The 21,417-nt window shown below is 38.2% G+C and overlaps 1 protein-coding gene and 1 long non-coding RNA gene across 3 annotated transcripts in view; one reads left to right on the top strand and one right to left on the bottom strand.

Moving 5' to 3' along the window:
* MOXD1 (monooxygenase DBH like 1) overlaps positions 1-21,417 on the bottom strand; it is an 87,908-nt gene that overhangs the window by 3,962 nt on the left and 62,529 nt on the right. The window contains exons 5-10 of the mRNA XM_065927791.1: positions 18,746-18,925; positions 18,359-18,461; positions 16,812-16,978; positions 15,577-15,768; positions 14,006-14,065; positions 9,731-9,873 (exon numbers count right to left, since the gene is read on the bottom strand). Coding sequence (XP_065783863.1) covers positions 9,731-9,873; positions 14,006-14,065; positions 15,577-15,768; positions 16,812-16,978; positions 18,359-18,461; positions 18,746-18,925 — 845 coding nt within the window. The remainder of the gene's footprint in view (positions 1-9,730; positions 9,874-14,005; positions 14,066-15,576; positions 15,769-16,811; positions 16,979-18,358; positions 18,462-18,745; positions 18,926-21,417) is intronic.
* LOC136163359 (uncharacterized) lies at positions 93-21,281 on the top strand. Of its 2 annotated transcripts, none has more exons than XR_010662228.1 (5): positions 93-185; positions 515-592; positions 15,604-15,708; positions 18,011-18,089; positions 20,588-21,281. It is a non-coding gene; the product is annotated as an uncharacterized lncRNA (long non-coding RNA). The 2 variants fall into 2 exon arrangements; XR_010662227.1 differs by lacking the exon at positions 20,588-21,281 and adding an exon at positions 18,730-18,864.

Here is a 21,417-nt window from a genome sequence, read left to right as displayed (position 1 = left end):
CGCGTGTGCAAGTCACTCCAGTCCTGTCTGAGTCTTCGCCGCCCCGTGGACTGTAGCCCGCCAGGCTCCTCTGTCCATGGGATTCTCCACGCAAGAATACTGGAGTGGGTTGCCATGCCCTCTTCCAGGGGATCTTCCTGACCTAGAGATCGAACCCACGTCTCTTATGTCTCCCGCATTGGCTGGTGGGTTCTTTATGTATTGTATATTACATAGAGGAAACCTTAAAAAAAAGTTTTACCGCTAGAACAAATTAGCAAATTAGCATCTGTTTGAGATTTCACAGTATAAAGTTACAGAAGAGGTATAAACACATTTGTTTACTTATTATAATTATGTAGAAAAGGATTTTTAAAAAGGGCAAGCCCAATGAACACTTTATTGGAACCAGCGGGACAGGCTGGGTGGGGAGGAGAGTGTCATGACCATTTTTATTGTCTCCTTTCCCTTCCTACTAAATTTGTTCAGGATCCTACTTTATAACACCACACTAACAAGCTTCCTAACCTTCCAGCCTGTCCTACACCACACTTGCTGATTACCACTGGAAAGAAGAGAAGGAAAAGGCAGAATGAGGAGTAATCCTGAAAAAGTAAATATTTATCCTAAATATTTTTCCTTAAAAGACTGCAATCTAAACCAGAAATAGATAATGTTCAGGTAGTAAGTTCTGCTCTCACTGGGACTGGGACTTAAGTTATTAGAAATTTAGGAATGCTCTAGAAAGTAAAACTATTACATTTCTGCACATCTGGGCAGTGTCTAAATAACTACCCAGATCCACATATAAATTGGAGGGTATTATTTATATATCACTGTAGTTGACAAAAATAAAGGCTTTAATATTGATGAGCAATTTTCCTTTATAAGCTTAATTTAATTGGCTAATTGATTTAAAAATGTACAGAAATGAAATAAACTTTAAGACTGTCCAAAATAACTTTGGAAAAAGAAAAAAATGGCAAACTTTGGGGATTTACACACTCACTTCAAGATTTACTATAAAGCAATAATAATAATTGTGTGGTATTATAGTAAAGCTAAACATGTACCAGGGAGGCCTGGCGTGCTGCGATTCACGGGGTCGCAAAGAGTCGGACACGACTGAGCGACTGAACTGAACTGAATTGAACTGAAACATGTACCACAATGAACAGAACTCAGAGTCCAGAAATTGGCAATGTATGGTGAAAGGATTTGCAACAAACATTTCAGAGTAATTATTTAGGAAAAAAGTAACTTTTTTCATCAAACAGTTCTTGTACAACTTGATGTCTGTATGAAATACAATGAACCTCAGAAAATTCAACAAACAGAAAATTATTCAAAATGGATCTTCAGCCTAATGTTAAAACTATAAAACTTTTAGGAAAAAAAAAAGAGAGAAAATCTTCACAACCTTGGGCAGGCGACAGTTTCTTACATGGGATATCAAAAACACAAAACAAGCCAAAAATAATACAATGGACTGCAGAAAAATGCAGCTAAAAAATTAAAATCAAGTCATAGACCAGAAAAAAAATTATTTGCAAACATACACCTGACTAAGAATTTATATCTAAAGTATAAAAACTCTTTGCAATTATAAAGAACTCTGACAACTCAATAATAAAAAAAAAAAAAACTCAGTTAAATGGACAAGAATTTGAACAATTAAAAAGGAACATGTATCAATGATTAATCAGCATGTGAAAGGAGGCTTGATATCATCTGTCACAGGGGAAATGGAAAATAAAACTACAGTAAGATACCACTGCATACACATTACAATAGCTGAAATTCAAAATCAAGAAAATACAAAGAACACTGGGAAGATTAAGTAGTAGGAAATCTTACAGGTTATCAGTGAGAATGTAGAAAGGTAGGCTGTTTGGGAGAACATTTGAGAGTCTCAATGCTGTAAACACAGACTTAGTGTACAATCCAAGAATCCCACCACTAGGGATTAAAGCAGATATTGAAAACATATGTCCATCCAAAGATGAATACAATAATATTTATAGCAGCTTGCTTCATAATTGCCACAAACTGGAAACAATCCAAATGTCTTTCAACTAGTGAACAGACAAATGAAATTTCAGGTATATACACACTGGGGAATACTACTCAGCAATCAAGAGGAGTGGATTGATGATACACATAGATACACACAAATACATACATTCATATGTATGTGTAGATGGATTTCAGTGTAGGCGAATCTCAAAAGCATTCTGAGGTGAGGCAGCCAGGCACAGATGAGTATATACCATATGATCCTATTTTCATAAAGTCTGGAGACGATCAGAGAGTGACACAAAGCAGGTTCCTGCTTTCCTGGGGCTGTGTGCGGAGGTGGGTGTCCCCAGAGGTGTGGCAGGAGTCTCAGCGGTGATGCAAACGCCCTAGAGCTCCTCTGTGATGGGGTTAAACAGGGGACACATCCGAGAGAACTTTCTAGCTGCATACTTAGCACGCGTGCCTGCCCCGGTGCGCGGTCTTGTCTGACTCTCTCGCGACCCCAGGAACTGATCCCACCCTCTCCTCTGTCCATGGGAGGTCCCAGGCAAGCACACTGGAGTGGGTTGCCACTTCCTCCTCGAGAGCATCTTTCCTACCCGGGGATCGAACCCACGTCTCCTGCATCTCCTGTGCTGGCCGGTGAGTTCTTTACCACTGAGCCGCCTGGGAAGCCCATACTTAACAAAGGGGCATTTAACTGGAGGTAAGCTCTATCTCAAGCAATTTGACCCAAATAAATAAATAACAAGAAATAAAACGTATCAACAAACAGACAAAAAAGACACAACCTATACTTTACCAATCAGATGGTTAAAGAAGGAGACCAGGAAATCTGACTTAACGAGGCACAGCTCCTAACCCTCTGCAGGCTCTCTGAGCAAATGAACACTTGGAAGGACCAAGCGCAGCTGAGTCTCCCTGGCAGAAGCAGAGGCTTGTGAGCTGTAACAGGTTTGGCAGACTGACATCATAAGGCCTGGGACATTCCTCCACTGAAAGGCAGTCAGCTCCAACCAGTTAGAAAACATCCTCTAATAGATTTTTAATAAAATCTGAGGAAGGAATAACCGCCTTATTATAATATAGAGAACAGCTACACCTCTGCACACACAGCCCTTTACCCTCAAAATATAGAAGAGAAAGTACATAAAATATCAACAAGTGGACAAATATAATTCGCCCAGTCGTGTCTGACTCTTTGCGATCCCGTAGCCTATGCAGTCCATGGAATTCTCCAGGCCAGGACACTGGAGTGGGTAGCCTTTCCCTTCTCCAGGGGATCTTCCCAACCCAGGGATCAAACCCAGGTCTACCTGCATTGCAGGCGGATTCTTTACCAGCTGAGCCACAAGGGAAGCCCACATAAAATATATCCTGTCCAAAAAAAAAAAAATACATATATATATATATATCACCCAAATCTCAAACTGTGGTGTGGAGAGAAAGCAAACTACTCTCAAATTTGCTTAGAAAGTAGTCAAAACCTAACCTATGTTTTACCAAAGAGAAGTTTTAAACAGAACTGGCTCAGCAAAAGAAGAAATGGCCAAACAACCATGAAACTTAGGGTGAAAGGAAATAATATCACATTTCAATTATTACAATATCCAGTGAAGACCAAAAAAAAAAAAAGAGAGAGAGAGAGATAAAAAATCTATTCTAGAAGATGACATAAACTAATTATACTCGAGAGAATTTCCACAAGTGCTTCATGCTATGTTTATTTAATAAGAACATGAATGCGATTAAACAAGAGCTCAAATACAGGATGATAAAACAACAGAATGAGATGAAAAAGGAGATGGACCAAAGGAAATAAATTTTAAACAAAACAAATTTAGCATCAAGTATGTTTAAAAAAAAAAAAAGCAAGCGGCAGAAGAGTATTTCTGAAAAATTAGAGGGAAACTCTTGACAAAAATCTCAAATAGAAAAAAGTTCATAGACATAAGAAAATTTCATTGTTATGAAAAAAAGAAGTGAATATATATATTTCCAGAAAATATGTAAATATTTATATATGTAAATATGTAAAACACTTTGTATTTCCAGAAATTGATTCATATACTCAACACTGAAATATGTTCAACTGAACTTACAAATTCTACAGGCAGAGGAAGAATGAGCCCATTTATCCAAAGACCTCTCTGAAAGAGGGGGAGGTGGGCTATGATTCCCAATTACTATATCCAACCAAATGCTGCAGAAATATAAATGCAGAAAATTTCAAACATAAAGGACATAAAGCATGTGGAAGCCCTTCTCGATTAAGTAACTGAGGACAAAATCCTGAGGAATCAAAGAACCTAGAAATGCAGAAATCATATGAAGATTAGGAATTATCATGGAATCTATAAAAGCTGCAATAAATATTATGGAAATTATGTTTCAGAATTAGAGGTGAAAATTAAAAATCTTGAGAATACAAAAATTCTAATATAAATAATAAATATTTGGAGGTACAAAAAGGGAGGTTTGGAGAAAAATGTGAAAGTGTGAATGTTCTCATTTTTATGATCTAAAACTGAAATACAGTGTTTAAAAAAGTGTTAATATCTTTTATGCTCCATTTTCTCAGCATCTGAGAGCTCCTTTACATAAGATTATTTCTTGTCATTAAAAACAACAGCAATGTTTATTTATTCAACAATTATTCAATTTTAATTTAGTCTTCTGATAAATTTAAACAAAATTAAATTTTAATATTTTTGTTTAAAGCAGTACACAAATTATAATCTTTCTAACACTGACCTGGGCTTTACAATATTCTTGCCTGGAGAATTCCATGGACTATATATATAGTCTGTGGGGTTGCAAAGGGCTGGACATGACAGAGACTTTCACAGCCCTGACCTATTCGTCTTTGCGTCAATACCTATAAGAAAGATGTCTCCAATGACATTAAATTAATGTCAGTGTTATTTATTTCTAACAGAATTTGGAGTAATAGGTTGTGTCCTCTTTTTTAAAACCTTTTTCTGCATTACCTAAATGCTCTATAATAAGCCTATGTGATTTTAACACCTTATCAACATGAAGTGATTTTTTTTTTTTTTCCTGCAGAGAATAGAAAAATCACCTCTCCTGATTTTTTTTTAAAGAAACAGAACAAATGAAGCAGAAACTTTCCATCACAGAAACCTCACTGGAACCACATGGAGAGTGTTGATGTATCGTCCAGCAGGGAACACACATTTATCTAAACTCATTATCTATTCTGTTATCTGATCTTTGGGAGGTTTTGTTTTTCCTTAAGCCTTGCCAGCTCTGTAGAAAGCAGAGGAAAACTGCACCCTCCACAACAGATAAATCTTGAGACAGGATGTACATGTCTCTGTTTTTCTACCAATGTGTCCTCTGATCCTAGAATTGCTACAGAATCCTTAAAATAAAATGGGGCACCTAAATAGCCCTTACATTAAAAGCAAAAATAGAAGATTCTAGGTTATATGTTATATGATATTTCTGTTTAATACTGTATCCTAAAACCAAATTAGCAATATATTCATAAGCAAAACAAAAAAAAAGCACCCAAAACCCTTTCTTTCTTTCTTTTTGCCAGTACCTTATTGATTTGGCCTTTAATAATATTTATGTCAGTATGATGATGAACTAAACTTAAAAGTCTGATTTAAAGTCCAAACATGTATTTATAACAGAGGTTATTTTTCATTCATATTTTTGTAGAATAAATGTACTCAAACATGTAGTTAAATGTTTTATGTGGGCAATGACATCTCAAAACTAGTCTTGTTCTGCGAAGCAATTCTCCCTAAGTAACGAAAATCCCAACTTCAGTATTTCCTGGAGGAGATCAAACCAGTGGACACAGACAAAGCTTGTTGCGACACAGAGATAGGCATTTTCAGAGGCTTTATACAAGCTGAGCAGAAAAGAAAATAACTGGATCACAGCATGCAGTTTGTTCATCTTGTAAATACACAGCTTTGAGTGTTCATCTAACATTCTCTCCAATGTTCTCTTGATTAGGAATTTTCCAGTCAATACGTTAAAAATATTCTAATGGGGAAAAAACAAAGCTATTTAAGTCTTGCTGTGCTGTTCTCAGTCATGTCCGACTCTGCAACCCCATGGACTCGCCTGCCAAGCTCCTCTGTCCCTGGGATTCTCCAGGCAAGAGAACTAAAGAGGATTGCCACACCCTCCTCCAGGGGATCTTCCCAACCCGGGGACTGAACCCAGGTCCCCCACATTGCAGCCGGACTCCTTAACAGTCTGACCCATCAGGGAAGCCCATTAAGTCTTAGCAAGAAGCAATATGGGCTTCCCTGGTGGCTCAGATGGTAAAGAATGCCTGTAACGCAGGAGACCTGGGTTCGATCCCTGGGTCCCGAAGATTCCTCGGAGAAGTAAATGGTGACCCACTCCATATTACTGCCTGGAAAATCCAATGGACAAATGAGCTTGGTGGCCTACGATCCATAGGGTACCCAAGAGTCGGACGTGATTGAAGTGACTAGACACCAATGCGAGAAACATACAATCTCGATATTTTAAAAACAAGACTACATCCTAGTGCTTCTAGAGTGACATTTTATGCCCGTTGTGATTTTTATTGACATTTTATTTGTTCATAATGTAGTTTTGTGAACAAAAAGGCACATATATAGCAACAACAATACAAATTTCACCTCCTCCATTAATTATGTAATCTATGAAGTTGAACAGATTCTTAATCTTTAGTTTCCATTTCCTTCTCTGAACTGGGACTGCAAATACTGCTCTACCTAATAAAACTGTGTGAAAATAAACTAAGTGAAATTACGTACGTGAAAATACTTCAGAAGCTACAACCTAGTTTACACCAGCATTTTGTTATTTGTATTTTAGCAGATACAGACCTCTGACATGGTGGTCATTGGGTTGACTGAATAGGAACTCAGTAGAACATATCTATGAATAGTGGGTTTAATTTAAAAAGAAGAGTGTTTGCAGTTTCTAATTTATAATCCCTATAAAATTTTGGAACACAAAGTAGGCCATAATTATATTCTCATTCTGATCTATGTTTTTACCACATCCTCATTAAGTGTTTATTTAATCTTTCCTTAAATACACCCCCTCAAAAATCTATGTGTCTCTTTTGCCTAATTACATCAGTCCTTTTGTAACTGACTGATTAATTTTGAAAAATCTGAATCATTAGAAGATTCTTCCTTGCATAAAAATAAAATCTACACTTCAAACTTTCCACCAGCCATCCTAATTCTTCTTTGTGGTACTGCAAAGAATGGATAAAATCCTTTTTTTCTATATCAAACTTAATAATAATTCTCAATTTCTTTTTCAAACATGTTTCCCTGCACCATTCAGACATCATTATTTTTCCTTTACTCTTCTCTTTCCCTCACCATTTCCCAGGGATGCAGTTAATAAGTCCAGTGAGGGCTACCTTCAAAAGGTAATCTGATTGGAACCATTTCTCACCAATTTTACTGGCACCATCCTGGTCTAAGGCACCCTCACCTTTCAACTGGACAATCACAAATTTCCTGGTTGATTATATTATTTCTAATCTTGCCCTCCTAGAGTCTTTTCTCAACATAATGACTAAATTAACCTTTTGAATATCTATATCCTATAATGGGACTCTTGAGAGTCCCTTGAACTGAAAGGAGATCAAACCAGTCAATCCTAAAGGAAATCAGTCCTGAATATTCATTGGAAAGACCAATGCTGAAGTTGAAACTCTAATACTTTGACCACTTGATGCAAAGAACTGACTCATCAGAAAAGACCCTGATGCTGGGAAAGATTGAAGGCAGGAAGAGAAGGGGATGACAGAGGATGAGATGGTTGGATGGTATCACTGACTCGATGGACGGGAGTTTGAACAAGCTCCGGGAGTTAGCGATGAACAGGGAAGCCTGGCGTGCTGCAGTGCATCGGTTCACAAAGAGTTGGACACAACTGAGCGACTAAACTGATCCTATAAGAGGGCTTCCCAGGTGGTACAATGGTAGAGAATCTGCCTGCCAATGTAGGAGACAAAAGAGATTCAGGTTCAGTCCCTGGGTTGTGGCGATTCCCTGGAGTAGGAAATGGCAACCCACTTCAGTATTCTTGTCTGGAAAATTCCATGGATAGAAAAGCCTAGTGGGCTACAGTCCATGAGGTTGCAAAGAGTTGGACACGACCAAAGAACTGAGCACACATGCACCATACCCTATAATAGCTTCTCTTTGCATTTAACACCCAAAGTTCTTATGTTGCCTATAAAGTCCTACACTGTCTGGTCCCACTTGCTCTTATACGTCCCACTTATTGCCCACCCTATCTCCCTCTGCTTCAGCCAAACTCACCTTCTTGCTGTTCTTTGAACATGCTGGCCTCATACTCACCACCTGTTACACTGGCTTTTCTCTCTGCAGAGCATACTTGTAGATCTTTCCATGACTGGCTCCTCAACACTTAGGTCTCTGTTCAAACATCACCGTCTGATATTGACTGAATATTTTTGTCCCCACCCCACCCCACAAATTCACATGTTGAAATCCTAACACCCAAGGTGATGTTATTAGGAGGTGGGGCTCTTGGAAGAGTCTGTCCTCATAAACAGGATTAGTGTCCTTACAGAAGCAGCTTGAGAAAGCTCCCCTGAGCTTTCTGCCATGGGAGATCACTGTGATAAGATGGCTGTCTGGGTCCTCAGCAGGCACTGAATCTGCAGAACCTTGATCCTGGACTTCTCAACCTCCAGATCAGTGAGAGGTAAATTTCTACTGTTTTCAAGCTACCCTGTCTGTGGTAGTTAAAGCAGAAGGGACTCAGACAACTCCCCAGATAAGCTCTCACCATCCAGCTGAGAACAACACACTTCCTTCATTGTCTCAATTATGTTCATAACATCTTTTAATATCTGAAATTTTATATGTATATTTGCTTATTACTTCTTACCCTCTCTAATATACAATCTCAAGGGAGCAAGAATAATATTTATCTTGCTTATTATTTTGCCATAAGTCATTCCTATCATACACAACTGTGCAGAAAGGATTAACACAGCAAGCCTGAGTCTGACATCCTTAGGAACACCTGCTTGGAAGGCTGACCTTTGGCTGGCATCAGGGAACTTAAATAGCCAACAATTTTCTGCACTAACATAAAACTTTCTCTAAATGATAAGCATAATTTACCATACCTAGACTGTCTGTACAAATGAGGCTGCTTATGTTGAATACTTGCTTTCCTTCTGGGAGCCTGGAATCTTGGTATTTGCCAAGCAGAGGGCACCTATGTGACCAGCCCCCAATGAAAGCTCTGAGTTCTGAGTCTCTAATGAGCTTCTGCAGTGGACAACACTTCATGTGTGTTCTCATAAGTTGCTGCTGGTGGAATTAAGCACATTCTGTGAGGCTCCCCTGGGCGGGGTTTCTTGAAAGCTCGCCTTGGAGACTGGCATCTGGCTTCCTGTGGGTTTTGCCTCGTGTACTTTTTCCTCTGGTTCATTTTTTACAGTCTTTCACTGTAATATATGTTAGCCATGAATATAATTAGCTGCTGAATCCTTCAGGTCTTCCTAGAAAACTAGTGAATCTAAGAGTAGTCTTAAAGACCCTGGACATAGCAATCAAGATGCTCACCTGGACTGTCAGCTGAAAATAATCAAATAGAACAGCACATACAGAAATCCCATAACATGGTGAAATGAAATAAATGAAAATAAAGCCCAGCCTTACCCCTATCATGAAATCCATTGACTACTTACGTGACTGGCCTGTAGATCTCCTTAACACCAATGAACTGAAGTTGCTCCATGATGTCTGGGATACTTGCACATCGAGTAAGATTAATTCTTGGGTAATAAAGAAGGTATGAGAGACACATTTCATTCCTGGTGCTTAATCCTCCCTGAAAATGGAGGTATTTTATTTAGAAAAGTATATGTTCCACCAACTCTGATACTCATAGCACACAAACCACAAATGTTACACAGTTTCTTCCAATATTGAAATGTAACCCATCTTAAAGCTGAAAAATAATCACCTAAATGACAATTTGGTTTTCAAAAAGATCGTAGCACTTTTTAAATATTTCCAACTCCTTAAAAGTTATCTTTCTTAAAGAACCTAATAATCTCCTCAAAGTTAATATGGTGTAAAGTCTCACTATAGTGAACGTTTCGGAGGATGTTTAGCAACATGATACCAATCAGTCAGCATGCTGGAATCTTCGCCTGACAGCATTGAATTTTCTATAATCTTGTTGTCATAAATATCAGCATCTGCATACCACAGGGGAAACATATTACACACTTTGAATCTAAATATAAATAATGGACTAATTTAAAAAAAGATCAAAGATCCTCCAAAGAACAGAATCTGGAATTGCTACCATATATTATCTACAATGTCAAATTTTCAACCAGAAGTTATTAAACATGAAAACAAACAGGAAACTATGACCTCTATTCAGAAGTAGAAATTTATTGTGAAGGATATAGACGCTGGATTTAGCAAAGACTGAAAAATAGACATACACATGTTTAAAGAGCTAAAGAAAGATGTTCAATTAAGGATAAATAAAATAAAAACGAGTTAAAAAAAAATAAGGAATACCATCAGAGAAAGGAAAACACACAAAAAAGAACCAAATAGAAATTCTAGATTTGAAAGATACTATAACTTAATTAAAAGTTCACAGGATGAGCTCAACAGCAACTTTAGATGGCAGAGGAAGGAAGCAATGAACTTGAAGACTGATCGCTAGAAATCTCCCAACTCAAAGAACAGAGAGAGAAAAACTAAAGTAATAGCTATAAGACAATATTAAATATTCCATGTATGCAACCAAAATGGGCTTCCCTGATAGCTCAGTTGGTAAAGAATCCACCTGCAATGCAGGAGACCCTGGTTTGATTCCTGGAATGGTAAGATACGCTGGAGAAGGGATACGCTACCCACTCTAGTATTCTTGGGCTTCTTTTGTGGCTCAGATGGTAAAGAATCCTCCTGCAATGCGGGAGACCTGGGTTCGATCGTTGGCTTGGGAAGATGCCCTGGAGAAGGGAAAGGCTACCCGCTCCAGTATTCTGGCCTGGAGAACTCCATGGACTTTACAGTCCATGAGGTCACAAAGAGTCGGACACAACTGAGCGACTTTCACTTTCACTTCATGCAACCGAAGGCCCAGAATGAGAAGGAAGAGGAAAAAAGAGTAGAAAAAACTATTTGAAAAAAATGGTGGAAATCCTCACAAATTTAGTGAAAAGTATAACTTACAGACCCAAGAAGTCCAACAAACGCCAAAGACAATTATGAAGTGAGTCATACCTAGACACCTTACAGTCACATTGCTGAAAGCCAAAGACAAAAAGAAAATCTCAAAAGTGCAAAGTAAAATGATACACTGCATACAGAGATCAACAATACAATGGACAACTGACATTTTATCACAAATGATGGAAGTAACGATATTAGGATTACATATTCAAGTGCTCCAGAAAAAGAAATTATTCAAGAATTCTGTATCCAGCAAATCCTCTGTCCTTCAAAAGTGAAGATGAAAAATATAGTAGTAGTGTTCATAGCTATACATTAATGTAGCGTAGTGGCTAATATGCAATGATTTTACAAATTGCAAAACATCATGCCTTGCACTTGATGAAGGATTGGGTAAAAGGAGAAGCTGATCTACAAATGAGGCTGCAACTGACATCTCAGTAAATATATTTAATCTACCCTTGAGCTTGGATGGTTACTCAGAGTTACACCAAATTGTAGGAAGGGAATCAAGCTTTTGCATTCTCACATCAACCAGTCATTGGTTGCTGGCTGCCACTGAAGACAGTATGACTTTAAGTGAACCATCCCCTGATATCAACAGCAACATCCGGTGAAGGACACACTTTGCTTATTTTCTGTTGTATGTTTGTCTTATGCTTGTCTTATGGATTTATAGAATTTATTTTAAATGTTGGATACTGATGCTTTATGTGTTGCAATTTTTTTTTTCAGTTTAAAACTTATCTTTTCACCTAATAGTGTTTTTGAAGTGACCAAAAGTGTTAAAGTAGACAGACTTATCAATCTTCTAATTTAGAGTTTGTACATTTCATATTTTAAGAAGTTCCTACCTACTCCAAAGTCATAAAGTTATATATATATATATATATAATCTCATATATATATTTATTTATATATATATTTACTTCTAATGATTTAAAAAATTTTTTTCTTCACATTTTAATACTTAATTTACCTGGAAATTATTTTTGTGTGAATTGTGGGAGATGAAGATGCAATTTTATTTTTGCCATCTGGCAACTGTACCAGCAATTCTTAGTGAAAAGTCCATCCTGCCCCACTTACCTGAATGCCAATTTCTATCTTAAACCAAGTTTCCATACAGGGGGTTTGAAGTTTCCAGAAACTCTATTCCATTCCACTGTTCTAACTCTGGACCCAAACTACACTATTAGTCACCATACTTGAAAGTAAGTTTTCATACCTAGTAATTTGTTTCTCATCTTATTCTTTTAGTAGTGTCTTGCCAATTCTTAACCCTTTGCTCTTTTATGTAGATTTTATAATTAACTTGCTCCATGTAAAAGCTAAAGTTGCAAAATTTTTAGAAAAAAAATTTTTTAAATAGGATTAAACCTTTGGCTAAGGGAAGAGTTCTTGGTTAGACACCAAAACCCAAATAATAAAATCTTTATGAATTATATCAAATTTATAAACCAATTTATAAAGAAGGATTATCTTGTATTTTTCCCCCCAAGCCTTCTATCCATGAACAGTCTCTCAATCTTTTAAGTGATCTTTAATGTCTTAAAAACTAATAATTTTCTTCACAGAGATCAAACACACCTAATGTTATTTTATTTCTATAGAATTTATAGTCTTAAATTACATTTTATTGAGATAGTTTACTGCATACTAAAATATAACTAACTTTAGGTATACCAATTTGGGGGAGGTTTTTGATGTGGAAAATGACAATATCTGTGAATAATGTGTTTTACTTCTTTGCTTCCTCCTTTCTGATCTTTATATTTCATTTTATTTCTTTTCTACTATGATAATGAATAAAACCAGTGATAATAAATATCCTTGTTTTCTTCCTGATTTTAAAGAACTACTTCTAGCATTTCATTTGGCTTGATAACTGCTCTAGATTTTTCACAGCTAGTCTTTAGCTGGTTAAGGAAATTCTCTCTTATTCTTAGTTTGATAAATGTCCTTTTTTACCCCCATGACTGATAATTTTATGAGTGCTTCTTCTGCTCTGATTGAGGTAATCATAAGTCTTTTTCCTTCAATCTCTTCATGTGTAATGGCATTAATGTATCTTCTAATTCAAACCTATTTTACATCACTTAGTTATACCCAAACCAGTCCTAACTTACATTTTTATATAGTGAGAGATTCGGTTTGTCAATACATTATCAAAGTGCCTTCTGTCTGGTGGGTGTTGTTGACCTTTCTTGTACTGCCCATGTCAAGCTTCAGTACTAAGATTATGCTAACTTCATAAAATGAGTTGGTAGAAAGCGTTTCCCCATTTTTTTGTGTGTTCCCTGGAAGAGGCTGAGGAAGACATGAGTGATTTATTTCTTGAATGTTTGGCAGAACTCCCCAGTAAATCTGCTGGAACCAGATTTCTCTTTGGGTCAGAAGCCCTAAGGTCATGGAATTCATTTCTTTTTGAAGTTTTGATTCATCTAAGTCCAGACTCATGTGCATGGTCATTAGTAACCACAGGTCTTTTATTAATAATATTCGGTGAGGAAAAACTGAAAGATTAAGGATAGCTTTTCATCAAAGAGTCAATAAATTGCACTGCAAATATTACCATAATATCATTAGTTAATCTGATAAAATCTTAAAACAGCTCTGATTTCACTTTTACGATGTTTCATGTTCAAGATAGTCAGGAATTTTGCTTCCAAATAGGAATACTTTTTATTTTTTTCTGTTCTAAAATCAAAGTTTATTCCTCCCCCTCCACAAATAAATTTTAATAATAAAATTCTTCTTACCCAAGTCATCCGGGCTCTATCTTTTGTGTTGTAGCGACACTCAGTAATTAGATTATCTCCCTAAAACATAAAAGTGGAAGCTTTCAGACTGGAGTTTCATGCTGTTTTATTTATCTAACACATCTGTAGGCCAACAGTTTAATCTGCTATATGAATGCATGCATTAAGTCATTTGACTCAAGAGTAGACTTTTGATCTATTAAATTCTAGGTTTGCTAGCATAATAAGCAAGCAAACAAACAAATAAGGCTCTCTTTGTTCAGGCCAGACTCCACAATGTTCTAGCTGCATGACCTTAGGTAAGGAAATAAATGAATCATCTGGGCACAATTTGTTCAACTAAAAAATAATGATAAAAATAGCACTTATCTCACACAGCTGTTGTGAGGAAATTAAATGACAGAACACACATTTAGTTCTTAGCACAGATTAAACACTTCTTAAGTGTCGGCCACAGATACTAGTTACTGCGATTATCTTCTTATTTACATTATTTACTTTAAAGGTCCTTAGTCAATTTTCGTAAAACAGACTTGTGAGGCAAATTACCAGTAACTTATTTTTTCCAGTACTTTTCAACCTTTTGAACAGTACTGCACAAAAAGAAACTAATTTTTTATGGCTCCCGGTCAGGTAAGTGGACAGGCTATTCACAGACCAGAAGCAGCAAGCTCTGGGTAATAGCCCTCAGGTTTGCCCTCGCTGCCTGGATATTCAGAGGGACCAGGAATCAGTATTTCAACATTTATATCTTCTCACAACATATCAGTTGAGGAACTCTGAGACAACCCAAAAAAACTGGTTAGAGAGCCCCAACACCAGACAACACCATAAAATGGAGTGAAGTCCTTAAGAATCTTGAGATCACTCAAATTTCATCTTTCTACTCCCAGAGTATACCAGGGAATTACTGCATGTAGAAAAGATATTGCTATTACTCTCATTTCATAAACAGTATAAATATCTGACTTTTAAGAAGAAAACTAGGATAGGAACTTGTATAACTATTGAGCTCAATGTCAAAGTAAAAAAATTGACAAAATGAAGCATCATAATATTTTTAAATTGTTCATCATTGGAAGGTGTAAGATTCCTCTCTGTGTTGTTCCATCAGAACCTCAAGTATGGTTGCCAGCCAGATTACACACAGTAATATAATTAGCTATGTCCTAATACCTTAGTCAAAAGAAAAAATGATCTTATATTCACTTTTATTGAAATGAAACTTTCAAAACTTCTGATCTTACCATTACCAGAAATGCAAGCCAAGGGATTATTAACTGGGGAGTCTAGAAAAATGATGCTTAGAGCACAAAACCTAAGTTTTATTTCCTTTGAAATCAACAACTTGAGTTGCCCCTGGGAATAGTAAGAAAAACAAGTTTCAATTTTGGAGAACAGATCAAACACATTCTGTGAGGGTTATGCAACAGCCATGGTGGGTGGCTTTGAAGCTATGGATGGATGGGATGAGCAATTCATTACACCAGGAGAAACCTGGCTAGTTCTCAGCAGGTATGTGTCTCAGGATTTTGATGACATTCAGTGATAAAGAATAAAAGCATTCATACTGGTAAGATTGTTTGTTCTTCTTTTAGGTACTGAAACTCCTGGAAATTGAAGTCAAAATCATCATCGTAAGCGAGTAATCTCATTTCCTCCCCTTTGCGAAAATGACGCAGCCGGATGCCTCTGCCTGCCAGGTGAGCGTGGAGCAGAACAGCAAACACGTGGATGCCACTTGGCTTTTCAGCTTCCAAAGCCTACGGGAGACACAGGGGGGAGCTGGTTAGGTCTCCAAACAAGCGCAGACAGATCACCTTAAAACAGAGCTGGAGGGACGACTGAGAAGAAAAGCTAACACAATTCACGTGAACACATGAGCTGCCAGACATTTATAATCCGGGTTTTTCCTGACTTATTCCTATCTTTGTGAAGCAATCCTGGCTGGGAGGAAAGAAGAGGAAGTAATGTTTCCTGAGGACCAACTGATCACGTCTACATATTATCTTTCTTTTTGCTTCTTTTAGGAGGTGAGCAAACAGTTAAAGTTTCTGGCAAAAAGAACCCAGTATTTTGGTAGCTTGAAAATTGAAACTCTTAAAAGGAGAATCTACTCCTGCTTTTCCAGATAAGAAAATTGAACTGGGAGAATTAAATTAAATGAATTGCTCACAGTCCTACAGCTAGAGAATGATGTCATGGCAATTTAATTCATGGTCTAAATAATTCAGAAGAGATAACCTTTCCCTTCTACCAGTCTTCGATACTGTCTACAACCACAATATCCTATAATTTATAAAGAATACGATCCACGTTGAAATACTTTCATTCAAGAAAAAAAGAACTATGAATGAAGCAGCCATTATAAAATACTTATATATAGTTTTCTCTTATCCAATATGTATTTTACATTAGTTATTTTTGCTATTTGGTTAAAGAAGGGTCAGTAGCTATAAATCAGAGAAAATGAGAAAAAATGAAAAAAAATTATGGAAAAACCAAATATGCGTTAAAAAACAAAGTTGAGAAAGCAAAAGGGGACTACACAAAGGTTGAAACCGCAAAAGATAAAATGAAGTGTCCAATATGAAACAAAGGAAGGGAAAGGAAAACACAGGACTTCTACTCCTGCAGGCTTCAGGACTTTAAACAGCAATGAAGGTCTTGCTAAAATTGTAAACAACCATTTTATAGCATGACAACAAGAAAGAGATTAGTAATAAACTTGGAATTTTCCAAACACAGTTTCTACAAGCATAGATTAATCTAGGAAAAGCAGCTCACAGACCCAGACACACCATACCTCTTCCAGGCATTCCAGGGTGCAGTGACCCTCAGACCGGAAGTCGGGCAGGCCTGGAGGGATGGTGTGAAAGAGGCTTACCCAGAGGCCAGCCTCAATCACCCCAGCATCGTATTTCCTTATATCTGCCGTATAAAATAATCTCAGTCCAGAATTATCTATTAAGCCTGGAACAAGAGCATTTAGACAAGAAAAATTAAAAGTGAGCTTGAGTACTTGAAAAAGCTTCCCATATTCAGCTGAAATAGGTTTATTGATTTTCCTTAAACTCACACAAGGGAAAGGAATACAAGCAAAGATTACTGAAAGGCAACATCCAGATTCACAAAGGAAACTGACAGAGCGTACCATGGGAAACACGTTTGTATTACCTAATGATACATTCCACAATTATCTAACATGAAGACAGAAATAAAAATTCCAAGTCATTCATTAGAATATAGAGTAACTCAACAGAAGTTTTATTTGATACTGTTTTGAGGTGAAGCTCAGTAACATTTACAGAGAGGTGAAAACCACTTGGTCTGGAAACCATGTGGTGATGGAGAAAAATATTAATAATTAACTTTATAGTTTATCACCAGTCTTTTAATAATTCATCAGTCATATAATCAACAAACAATTATTAAGAATCTACGATGTGAACAACATAACAACAGGCATGGTGGGGAGGAAGGTAAGATACATCTCTTGCTGTGAGATGGTTATCATGAGGAGGGAGAGTGTGGGCCCCAAACACTTCATAGATCCATCCCACTTGGAAACTAACTGACTCCTTTCTGCAACAGAGACTTACCTACCTGCGAACTGACCCGTTGGGTCAATTAGCATATAAATAATTTTGTATTAATTGTTGTGATTATGTTATTGTTTGCCTTCCCCACTACACTATAATATCCCTGAAGGTGGGCACATTATGTCATTAAGCACAGATCCAGCACATCCGCGGTGCTCAGCATTTGCTGAAAAATTGCACAAATCAGTGTAAAATCATAACCTTGAGTTTCTTCTATTGATAATTTCATACTGAATCCTCTAAGTTTTTGGTGTTGGGATATTACATAGTAAATTCAGGTGTAAATACTTGCCCCTCTTCACTTCAAAATCACATTACACCAGTGTCAACTGCGGTGTCAACACAACAAAATGCTTAATATTTTCTAGTGTGACTAATGGTAGCTTTTCGTATGTGCTTTTAGAAAGAAAATGTTTCATAAGCACCATGGATTTCAGACTAATTTACACCCTAAAGGGAAAAGTCGATTTTTCTACTCTCTGGTAAGTAATGTCCAAATGGCTTTTTAAGATCAGTGACCACATGTGCCCATTTGCCTGGCTCATTGCTGGCCAATGACTGCTGTCCCAGGGTAACTGTTTATAGAGCCCTTTTCTACTCTAAATGGTATCCTAATTTGGATGACAAATGTATAGGTTAATTTTTTTTACAACATTAAATGCTATTTTATTTGAAATCTGTTTAACTCTTAAAGGGAAAAGTTACAAAACTTTTAAAAATCATAGGTAGAATGTATAAAAAAATTACTCACCTTCCTTATATGTTGGATTGTCATAATGGACTTCCAGGAGCACATAATGAGGATCTAATGGAGTGCCAAGGGATAATCCAACATGAGGTGGATAGGAAAATCCCTAAACAAGCAAAATTCCATGACACAGTGTTTGGTGAAAGTCCCTCAGAACTCTACTCCATTCAAAAACCAAACATTCTCAATGATATTTCAACATTCTACAACTGTATTCATCTATAGTTGATCAAATAAAGTGGCTTAAGGAAAGAATGATTTCCTGTAGAAAGAAAAATAACCCACCCTCATATCAAAAAGAGTACATAGAGCTTTACTTAGAAGTGTTAGAATCGTAGGGGGAAAAGTGATCAGTTAACTCTGTTACATCTCAGGAATCAGCGGTCCCACCTCTCCACCTATGGCCCAGGCGAAAATGACGGTCTCACAGGTGAGGAAGGCATCGGGCATGTTCGGGTGGTAGCACTCGTGCCCGTCGTCCAGGACACTGTCACTGAAGCCGCTGCTGCACTGGTAGAGCAGGATGTGATGGACCAGGCTCTCGTGGCCTCGCTGGATCACGGGCTCAACCTAAACAAGCACGGGTGAGGGGGACGATGCAATCAGGAAAACACCCCGCAACACCCTCCGATAGGCGTGAAACCAGCATAAATGATCACTGATTTTTCAAAGCAATAGTTTTCTCAATTGTGTAACTGTTGTGCAGTTGACGATAGCTGTGTTTGCACTCATCTCTGGAGGACTGTATGCCCTCAAGACAGAAACTATTTGCTATTTTGCTTCAAAATGACAGTTACTGTTCAAACGGTTGTATAATATATAACAATGACACAGAAGGGCAGCCCAGGATTTTCTGAGATTGTAGCTTCCATATCAAATTTGATTTGTGTGTGTGTGTGTGTGTGTGTGTGTGTGTGTGCTCAGTCATGTCTGGCTCTTTGCAACCCCATAGACTGTAGCCTGCCAGGCTCCTCTGTCCATGGGATTTTCCACGCAAGAATATTGGAGTGGGCTGCCATTTCCTCATTGGGTCGACCCAATGATCGAACCTGTGTCTCCAGCAGCTCCTGCATCTGGCAGGGAGATTCTTTACCACTGAGCCACCTGGGAAGGAACTTTTTTGGTGAGAGTATACTTATTTGGGTGCCTCAGTACTCCAAGGGGGACAGCGAACTGCTAATATGTCTTCAGTTAAATATGCAGGCACATGTGAGGATTTTGCTATGTGCCTTCTAAGTTCAGGCCGAACCCTGTAGGTTGTACTGAGCTCTATTAGGTAGGTTCTGGATAGAAGCCCCTAAGGGCAAGTGAGGATGGGCTGCTCCCAAGGCAGCTACCCTGGGCTTCCCTAATGGTTCAGAAGGTAAAGAATCCACTAGCAATTCAGAAGACCTGGGTTTGATCCCTTGGTTGGGAAAATTCCCTGGAGGAGGGCATGGCAACCCAATCCAGTATTCTTGCCTGGAGAATCCCATGGACAGAGGAGGCTGGTTGGCTACAGTCCATGGGGTCGCAAATAGTGGGACTACGTCACACAGCAAGGCAGCCACAGAAACTAGTGACTTTCACTGGGGCACCACAGGAGGGCGCTAGAGAGCATGCGGGCAGAGTATGTGAGGCTGGAAGGTGCTTCAAGGAGCTTCAGATAACTTCAAAAATTCTCAAAATGAAAAAACAAGAAACTTTTAAGAGTAAGTGACTTTTATGCATAAAATAGACAACGAATGAGAACCTACCGTATAGCTCAAGAAACTGTACTCAGTACTCTGTGGTGAACAAAATGGGAAGGAAATCCAAAAAAGAGGAGATATATGCATACACAAGGCTGATTCACTTTTCTGTACAACACACACTAACACAGCATTGGAAAGCAACTATAGTCCAGTATAATTAATTTTAAAAGAATAAGTGCTTTTTTATATATAAAGCGAGTGCTGAAACCAACACCACATTGCCAAGCTCACAAAGTACTCTAGGAACAATAACAGTAACATCTGTCTTTTATTTAGCACCTCCTAAATGGCAACCCACTCCAGTATTCTTGCCTGGAGAACCCCATGGACGGAGGAGCCTGATAGGCTACAGTCCACCGGGTTGCAAAGAGTCGGACACGACTGAGCGACTTCACTCACTCACTCACTCACCTACCAGCCACTATTGAGTCATTTCACATATTTCACTTACTATTTATGGCAAATCTATAAGGTGAATGTTACTGTTTCCATTCGACAGATGAGAAAGCTGATCGAAGGATTCTGCAGCAAATCCAACCATGGCTAGGAAGTGGTAGATGGGATTTGAAACTAGGCTGGTCTGACCCCGTAAGTTAGCAGGCTTCTGATTGCAACATGCTATTGAAGGAAGATACGTTGGAGATCACCAACAACCTTGGAAGTCACTGCCAGTGAGTGGGCGGATGAAAGGTTTCATGTGGGCAAGATGCCCACAGCTGTCAGCAAGAGGGTGATGACACCAGGGAGCCAGCCCCAGGAAGGGCTTCGGGAGCCACTGCTGAAAATCCCACACAATGCTGTCCATCAAGGGAGCAGCGCCACACTGCGGGGAGCCTCATGCCTGCGGAGTCTCCTGCCTTCTTTCGCCACCCTGTCTGCATGCCCTGGCGGCTAGGGAGAGGAGACACACTGCCTTTGTGCTTTCTCCTAAGAGGGCAAATAACAAGGTCTCTCCTGGAAACCCCGTGAAGGCTTCAAGGAGAGTTAAATTGCAATCCAACCCCCAGGTTACAAATTGATAGTACAGCCTAGAAAATGAGGATTTCCTAGGAAATCCTCCCACAAATACACCCACAAAGCAACAAGGAAACTTACTGCATGCAAACCCAGGGACTGTTCATTGGGAAATATAAAAAGCCTTGGAAGAGGCAAAATCCTTAGAGAAAAGATGTTTGTTTGTTTCGTGTTGTGAGATTGAGAGGCAGAGAAAGAGAAGTGCCTGAGAATAAAGTATAAGGATAACTACTGAATAAAGTGTTGGAGTTGGTCGCTCAGTCGTGTCCAACTCTTTGTGACCCCATGGACTGGGGTTTGCCAGGCTTTTCTATC

This window comes from Muntiacus reevesi, chromosome 3 (assembly GCF_963930625.1).
Source record: "Muntiacus reevesi chromosome 3, mMunRee1.1, whole genome shotgun sequence".
Classification (NCBI taxonomy): Eukaryota; Metazoa; Chordata; class Mammalia; order Artiodactyla; family Cervidae; genus Muntiacus; species Muntiacus reevesi.
This window is presented reverse-complemented; position numbering and strand designations above follow the sequence as displayed.